General features: G+C 48.8%; 1 protein-coding gene across 1 annotated transcript; it reads left to right on the top strand.

Annotated features, from left to right (window-relative positions):
- Nucleotides 1-4,803: 4,803 nt before the first annotated feature.
- On the top strand, nucleotides 4,804-8,114 carry LOC139789611 (cyclin-dependent kinase 4 inhibitor B-like). Its single transcript, XM_071730544.1, has 2 exons — nucleotides 4,804-5,182; nucleotides 6,095-8,114. The coding sequence occupies exons 1-2, from the start codon at nucleotides 5,042-5,044 to the stop codon at nucleotides 6,362-6,364; spliced, it is 411 nt and encodes a 136-aa protein (XP_071586645.1). The 5' UTR covers nucleotides 4,804-5,041; the 3' UTR covers nucleotides 6,365-8,114.
- The last annotated feature ends 631 nt before the right edge of the window (nucleotides 8,115-8,745 follow it).

Raw genomic sequence — 8,745 nt, 5'->3', positions numbered from 1 at the left:
TCTCAATGAGCCTTGCTAAGTCCTGCCCCAAAAGCCTCTTCCCCCTCTGGGACAGGTGCATCCCACCTGCCACCACCAGGCCAGGTGTCTCATATAGCATCCCATGATCAAAAAAACCAAAACCCTGACAGGTGAACTCTTCGGTGGATTAAAAATTGACTGGATGGCTGGGCCCAAAGGGTTGTGATAAACAGAGTTAAATCTAACTAGCCACAGGTCACAAGAGGTGTTCCCCAGGGCTCCATGTTGGGGCCAGTTCCGTTTAATATTGTTATCAATGATTTGGATGAGGGGATCAGTGCACCCTCAGCAAGTTTGCAGATGACACTAAACAGTGAGACTGTTTGTATGCTTGAGGGTAGGAAGGCTCAGCAGAGAGATCTGGATGGGTTAGATCGATGGGCTGAACTCAACAGGCTTAACAAGGCCAAGTGATGGGTCCTGCACTTTGGTTGCAATAACCCCAAGCAGTGCTACAGGCTTGGGGAAGGGAGGCTGGAAAGCTGCTGAGTGGAGAAGGATGTGGGAGTACTGGTGGACAGCTGGCTGAACATGAGCCAGCAGTATGCCCAAGTGGCCAAGAAGGACAATAGCAGCTGGGCCTGTATCAAAAACAGTGTGTCCAGCAGGAGTAGGGATGTCTCCTGTACTTGGCCCTGGTGAGCCCACAGCTTGAATGTTTTATTCTATTCTGGGTGCCACAGTATAAGAATAATATTTTGGTCCTGGAGTGTGTCCAGAGAAGAGCTACAAGGCCTGTGAGGGTTTCAGAGGGCATGTAGTATGAGGGGTAACTGAGGAAACCGGGGTTATTTAATCTGAAGAAGAGAAGGCTCAGGGAAGATCTTATTGCTCTCTACAATCATCTGAAGGGAGGTTGTAGAGGGGCTGATGTTGGTGTCTTACCCCAGCTATCGATGGGACAAGAGGAAGTGAGTTTAAGTTTTGCCAAGTGAGGTTTAGGTTGGATATTATGAAAAAATTATTTACTGAAAGTGTGGCAAGGCATTGGAATGGGCTGCCTAGGGAGGTGGTGGAGTCATCATCCCTGGAGGTGTTCAAGAAGCATTTAGATGTGGTGCTTCAGATATGGTTTGTGGTAGCTGGAGTACAGTTGGGCTCAATGATCTTGAAGGTCTTTTCCAGCCTTAATGATTGTATGATTCTACTCTATGAAAACCAGCTCTCAAATAGCAAAATCAGTGTTGACTCACAGAGGACACAGTCTGCTAACATCGGCTTGTGTTTTGGGAGGAACATAAGGAAATCATTGATTTATTTTCTAGATGGCTTGCTTCTTCTATTACCGATTAAGCTATTCTGGAAGAATATTTTGTTGAAGACCCCCAAGGAAGCAAATGGCATATCCAACATGGTAACAAAACATGAAAGTGAGTTTCAAGAACTCTCCTACTGGATCTGTAATGCTTACACCTTCACAAAAAATAACAATGCATATAGAGAGCTCATTGCAAACAAAGCAAGGCAAATGGCTGTAAAATTGCCAGAAGTGTGTCTGTGTGTTTTTGTAGTGCACTTGATCACACTGAAAAAATACTTAAAGAACAACTGTATGATAAAAATAAAGACAAAATCCACTTTCAAAATAGTGTCGTTACCTTTTGAAATGGGATACAGCTAACTTTGAGTTACAAAGTTAAGCTTTCACTTCCACTTGAAATAAATCTAAACCCAGGATGTTTTCTTGCTCTGATGTATTTGCATAATTATTTTTATTAAAAGGGAAAGAAAAAAAAAACAAAACAGAAAAGAAATAAAAAGAAAGAAAAAAAGAGAAAAGATAGGTTTTTCAAAACCCAGAGTTGTTTAACTTGTATTAAATTACATTTCGCTGTAGTACTGAGTTGTTTGCTCTAATTGTAAAGCAATGTTTTGTGAGAACTTCAGTTGCCCTGGAGTCAAACTAGTGAACACTGAGAAAACCTTCTGTGAGCAATATTTTCCTTTGTGGTAAGATGCTTTTGAGTAATACTGACCTGATTACACATTATGGATACTAACAATTAACTTTCTGAATCTCTCGACATTTCTCTTTTTTCCTTTTGACTATAGGAATTGGTATCATTGCAGGGCTTGTACAGTCTACCTGCTCACCAAGAAATTTGTATTTATTTGGCATTTGTCAGTGTCTATATGCATGCTTTATACACTTGCACACATTCCTAATACAGTTAGGAAAGGTGTGATTCCTCCTTTAATGTTTGTTTTAAAGTATGCTTGTACAACTAATCTTTGCATGATTAACTTTGAAACCAAAAGAATTTACTTCCACCTGTGTAACAGCTTCTCTAAGGCTGACATCAGCTGTGCAGTGAAACTGCCCTTTAGTCAGCGACTACATATTCAAAGAAAAAGAGAAACACTGCCCAAGATTTCTGCTCTAAACCAAGGTGTTTTCAACTGAAATATAATCTTTTGTCTCATGGGTAGGTTTTCAGTTCTTGGTTAAGAGAATAAGCATTTATGAATTTGCAGAGACAGCCTTTTTTAGAGCAGCTTTCTTTTCCCTGCTTCTAGGGAAAACGCACAGCATTTTCTGAGCTGCAGGAAAAGAAGGTCAGACTCCTTAGTCTGTCATTCATGTGTGTTTGACAGTGTTATTTCTTGGGAATTGTAAGAAATCATAGAATCATAGAATTGGCTGGGTTGGAAGGGACCTCAGAGATCATCAAGTCCAACCCTTGATCCACTACCGCTGCAGTTACCAGACCATGGCACTGAGTGCCACATCCAGTCTCTTTTTAAATATCTCCAGGGATGGAGAATCCACCACTTCCCAGGGCAGCCCATTCCAGTGTCTGATCACCCTCTCTGTAAAGAAATTCTTTCTAATGTCCAACCTAAACCTCCCCCGGCACAACTTGAGACTGTGCCCTCTTGTCTTGCTGAGAGTTGCCTGGGAAAAGAGACCAACCCCCACCTGGCTCCAACCTCCTTTCAGGGAGTTGTAGAGAGTGATGAGGTCTCCTCTCAGCCTCCTCTTCTCCAGACTGAACACCCCCAGCTCCCTCAGCCTCTCCTCATAGGATGTGTGAAAGCAATGTGAAGGATTATTTTGGAGTTACCACATAGGCTTAGAGTAAGTTACACAAATATGTGTCTTTCCTTTTACATTATTTTCATGCTTTTTGTTAAAATAAGATGCCCTGCTTAAAACTTTCACACAATTTCTGATTACATGGTCAGGGGGGTTTTGTGTTATGGATATATCATTGGCAACAAAAGCCCTGTCAAAATCCTTTTCCTTTCACTTCTGTGCAGCTGTCCTGTAGCTGAGAATCAGAATCACTATATTACCTCTACTGAACTGATTCTGCAAAATTGCTGTTTACTCAAACTTGCAGACTTTTAAAGACTTAAGCGTACCTTTCACTACATGGGTGTTCCTATATACCAGAGTATATAGATTTAACTCTTCCTGTTTCCTCTTGTTTTGACTGTACTAAATTATCTTTCTTTCCTCACCTTTTATGGCAGCCAGTACTTGAAAATAAACTCATTAACAAAGAAAGAAGGGGAAAAAAAAAAAAAGAAAAACCAACAACAAAAAAACCCCACTCCAGAACACTAGAAAATTAACAGATGTGTATAAATCCTCAATTATTTATTTAGAAACAACTGTTTATCTCAATAAGTTCTTTATCACATGGAACTCCGTTTCTACATCTCTGAGCATAGAAATAGCAGCCAGTGTGAGTGAAGAAGCAGAATCTGGCACCAGGTGGATTCGATTATAGGCACATGCCAAAGGTTCGACACAGAGCCACAACTTTACCCTCCATATAGACAGCTTCATCGGCCACTCCAGTGAGCACCCTCCAGTTTGCAGCTGGCAGACACTGCCTGCACTGCCTGGTACCTCGAACAAAGAGCTTCCGTGTTTCGTAGTTGTGCCTTCCTAAATTATTTGGCCGAGAAATTAAACCTTTTCCGTGTGTTTTCCGGCGGGCATCGGGATTCTTTCCCGTTGGAGGCGCGGGTGCCCGGCCAGCGGCGGAGGCGGAGGTGTCCCGGGATGGGCGGTGGCGGGTGACGCCACGGGAACTGTCCGTGGTGCTGCCACCGCCCCTCTCCGCCCCGGGGCCCGCGCTCTGCCTCCAGAATGCCCCGTTCCGCCGGCGGACGCAGAGCCGGGCCCGGGCCCGGCCCGGTGCCTGAGAGCAAAGTCTCGACCCGGTGCGCTTTAGTACATCAGGAAATTAATACATAAATGAAGCCGGTCACCAGCCGGTCCTGGTGGAGAGGTAGCAGGCTCCCGGCCTGCTGTCTAAGGATAAATGCAAACCGAAAAAACAGCAAGGAGCCGGCACTGCGCACTGGGAGCGGCGGGGGGAAGCGCCGCCACTACCGCTCCCTGCGACTCGGCTACCGGGGGTGCCCGTACAAGGCAGGGTCCCTGTGACGCCAGGGAGCCTTAAATCCCGCTCTCCATAAACAGACCCTCTTGCTCCATTTGCGCCTGCCCTCTTTCTCCCGCGGTCCTCTCAACCTCGGGGAACTCAGGCGAAAGTTAGCACCCTGCTGCTGTTAAGAGAGAGAAAAAGAAAAAAAGGAAAAAAAAAAAAAGAAAAAAGAAAAGAAAAAAAAATAAAAAATAAAAAAAAAGAAAGAAAGAAAGAAAACCGGAGAGGCCTCCCCGCCGCCAGCCGCACGCCCGGGAGCCCAGCCCTCGGACGGCAGACAGGCGTGCTCCGCCCGTCGGGGCCAGGCCGCTGGACGACTCTGTGACGGCGGCGGTGACAGGGGCGAGGCGGGGCCGGGCGGGGCCGGGCCGGGCCGGGGCGGAGCAGCAACCAGTTGCGCGGAGAAAAAGGGCGGAGGAGGTTCCACCGCCTTCTGGCAGGTGGAGGCGGCGGCCGCAGCGCGCAGGCACCGCCGGGGCGGGTGCCAGAGCCAGGGACACGAGAGGCCGGGGGCTCCCATGGGCAGACCCCCCTCCCCCCGCTGACCACCACTGCCGCCAGCCCCGAGCGGAGGTCGCAGGACTCCGCGACACGGAGCGGGCGGGGCGGGCCTGGACATGGCGCGGCGGGCGGGAGGCTCGGTGGCGGACGAGCTGGCCAACGCCGCCGCCCGCGGCGACCTGCAGCGCCTGAGGGAGCTGCTGGACGGCGCGGCTGACCCAAACGCCGTTAACACCTACGGCCGGACTCCCATCCAGGTAGGGAGGCCGGCGAGGGGGTGGGGGGGCGGCGGGGGGGCGGGAGCCCAGAAGAGGCGGGCGGCAGCCCCGGGACTGCCCCTCTGTCCGGCTGCCCTCCGAGGGCTGCGCTCGGCGGCTGCGGAAGTGGAGCTACGGATTCTCTCATCTTTCTGGAGAAGCAAAAGTCTGTGACGGCCGCAAGAGAAAGGTTTAGTCTTAGCAATTCTTAACTTCGTTTTAACTAATTGAGGTAGGATGATTCAAAACCAAGAACTTTCTTGTTCAACTCGCAGTAAACCCACAATAAAAACTCACGAGTTGTCTTTTCAGAAAAAAATTAGCCTTTCGATACACCTCGTCTTCTGCTTTATACTTCTGCTTTATTCTATTAAGTATTTTTCCTCTCATCTCCCATGGAAAAAATACTCTCACGATGTATCACTGACCCTTACGAAAACAAACAACCTGGAGCAGCACCCTTTTCTAGCAGACCCTGCAGGCAGACAGCTCGCTGTCCCTAAGTGGCTATCCCTGCACGGTAAAGGAGCTCAGGCTGGTGGTGCTTTTGGTTGGCGAGGGAGGGATGATTCCCTGCACAAGCGCGTACCCTTGCCAAACACCTCCTAGAAAAGCGTCCCGGGCAGGAGCGGGAGGGGTATAGCCCCCGTGAGACAGGGGGTTCGGTTCCGTGAGGGCCGCTGCAAAGCAGCTCTTCACTTTCCCTCCGTTCCTGCCGAGGGGGCACAGGGAGAAGGGCGAGCCCCTTCCCCTGGTCCCTCCACTTCTGTCCCGGAGCAGCCCCAGTGCGGGCCCGCATGCCAAAGGCCCTGACGGGGCTCCCGCCGGCGCACTGCCTCACCTGCCCGCCATGTTCCGAGGCTCTGAAAATGAGGGTTTTCCCCCGGCTCCTGACCCTGTGACTCCCCGCAGGTGATGATGCTGGGCAGCCCCCGCGTGGCCGAGCTGCTGCTGCAGCGCGGGGCCGATCCCAACAGCCCCGACCCCCGCACAGGCTGCCTCCCGGTGCACGATGCGGCCCGCACCGGCTTCCTGGAGACGCTGGCTGTCCTGCACCGGGCCGGGGCTCGTCTCGACCTGCCCGACGGCCGTGGCCGCCTCCCCTTCGATGTGGCGGCGGGGGGCCCGCACGGGCCGGTGGGCCGGTACCTGCGGCAGCCCCCGCCCCTAGCCTCCGACTGAGCCTTCCCCTGATTTATTTACCACGCTTGCCTCGGGATTCGCGAAGCCGAGCAGCACCCACTAGTTGTAAATTATCTCCAGGGCAGTATCCCCCTCCTCGGCTGCGTGAAGGGTCAGCGGGACACGTATTCGAGTCTCCTTCTGTGGAGACATTCAAAACCCGCCTGGACACGTTTCTATGTGACCTTCTGTAGGTGACCCTGCTCTGGCAGTGGGGTTGGACTCTATGGTATTTCGAGGTCCCTTCCAACCCCTAACGTTCTGTGATTTCTGTATTCTTTGATGCCCAGTACTTTGCACGTATCTGTATGTTATCTTGCACTTGAAACGTCCCCAAGACCCCCTTTTTTCATGCGAGGGTCTAACACTGTGAAGAAAAGTAAATATGAAGGAAGAACAACGCACAAAGATGACAAAATAAAACCTCGGTGTTTTGACGGGACGGCGTCTGGGTCCCCATGTTCACCCTCCTCCCAGGGCTCCTCGGTCGCTCTTCCCAGCCCTCCCGTCTGAAGGGGATGGGAGAAATTCCCCATTTGATTTCAGTTCCCAGTTAAATCGGACTCAAGGGGCGCTGGAGCCGATCCCTGCCTCTCCCTAGCAAAACCGGCCGGGACAGCGGCGAATTAAGGCTTCCTGGCTCATTTGCGGCTTTTGCAAATACCTGCTTAAAACAACGTAGGATGCTGTGCATGTCTGTGCATGGTTCCGCGGCGCATCCGTGGCTCTTCCCATGGAGGCTGTAACTGTGGGACCTGGGAGGAGAAAATAGATAGATCTGTGTTTCTACTAGCTCGATGCCGCCCTCCCTTGAAGTCATAGGTGTTTATCAACTTGCAGGTCACCTTCCCTGAGTGACTGTACGTTTAACAGCATTTTGAAGAGACCATGACGGTTGCAAAACGAAGGCGGGGTGGAATTCAAAGCTAAAACAATTTTTTTAAAAAAATCTAGGGGGTCTGGACTAGATGATCTCCAGAAGTTCCTTCCAACCCTCAACATTCTGTCATTCCGTGTGATTCTGTGGTACGTCTGAGCTCAGACCCAGGGTTTCCCAGGTGCTCAAAGGCGGACGGTTCGGCAAAGAGGCAAACAAGCCGTTGTTAGTAAGTCGCTGATACTGCTGTGCTGCTGGAAGGGGAACGAGGGCGGGAGTAGATTAATTACCCGAGAGCTGGACTCTACACCATACGAGGGTATGCGGCATCCAGCGGCGCAGCTGCTGCCCGTCCTCTGCCAAGGGGCAGCGGGTGAGGGGGAGACCCCACCTCCTTGGGCAGAGGACGGGTGGCGGCACGCATGGGGGGAGACCCTGGTACACACACACGCCGGATCCCTTTGGGGCTGTGCCCACCCGCCCCACCCATGAGGGACAGAGAGGGGGAAGCACGGCGGGGCAGTAGCTGAGCAATTTCTCCTTACCCAGCCCAGCAGAAATAGCTGTACAGGACCACAGGGGAAAAAAGATGTATCTTCGTTTTGTGTTCCTACTGAGTGCACAACGCCTAAGTATTTCATACATAAACAGTAAAAATAATAGATTTTTTGTAGCATATTCGAATTCATAATTTGTTACATAATTTCGAATGCTTTGTAATAACATAATGCCTGCTTTATAATTACTTAGTATAAATTGACGTTCTATAAATATGAAGTTATGCAGTTTATGTACGAAATACATATATATATAATACCGATACAAAAATATACATTAATATTCTTATTTATATTAAAATATTTTTCAAGTCTAGGTATTTGCTTATTATTTGTTTTCATATGTAGTACACTTAGGTTTGATTATATATATTAGATGTATATGAAATATGAACACAAATTTATTTAGTCTATATTCATGCTTGTTTAGTATAGGAATACCTAGAATATGTATTTTACCTGCACATTTAAATAGAAAATATATAAAATTACAATATGCTGTGATAACATCTTATGAAATTGTAACAGTTTTTGCCTCAGTACATGTAACAATCATAAGTGAGTCAAGAAAAATCCTGCAATCAAGCACTTGCATCGAAAACCAACGAGCACCGGGATGGAGCCGGGACCAGACACTGAGATAGAGCAAAGTTAGAGACTGACTGCTCTCTTCATAAAAAAGTAAGGGTCCAATAAGCTGCACTCCCAACCTCAATTAGACCAATATTACTGTTTTTAAAGGTCGTTTTTTCCAGTAACCTGAATTTGGTTTAATATTTGGAGCATTGGCATTACGGTTTAAGAAACAACAGTAATGATGATGGTAATAATAATAACAACAATAGCAGCAGTAGCAGTACTCAGGGAAATACCACACTTTCCTCGGCTAACCAAACAAAGAAGCAGAAAATGCCCTCAAAACCCAACAGGGCTACATGCCTAGCTGC

This window comes from Heliangelus exortis, chromosome Z, assembly GCF_036169615.1.
Source record: "Heliangelus exortis chromosome Z, bHelExo1.hap1, whole genome shotgun sequence".
Lineage (NCBI taxonomy): Eukaryota > Metazoa > Chordata > Aves > Apodiformes > Trochilidae > Heliangelus > Heliangelus exortis.
Note: the sequence above shows the minus strand (reverse complement) of the source record. Positions and strands in the feature narration are given on the sequence as shown.

What these genes read in the sequence shown, in the direction of transcription:
- LOC139789611 (XM_071730544.1), top strand. Translation starts at nt 5,042, where the DNA reads ATGGCGCGGCGGGCGGGAGGCTCGGTGGCGGACGAGCTGGCCAACGCC. An exon ending in ACGGCCGGACTCCCATCCAG is followed by an intron (nt 5,183 to 6,094) that starts GTAGGGAGGCCG and finishes GACTCCCCGCAG; the next exon opens with GTGATGATGCTGGGCAGCCC.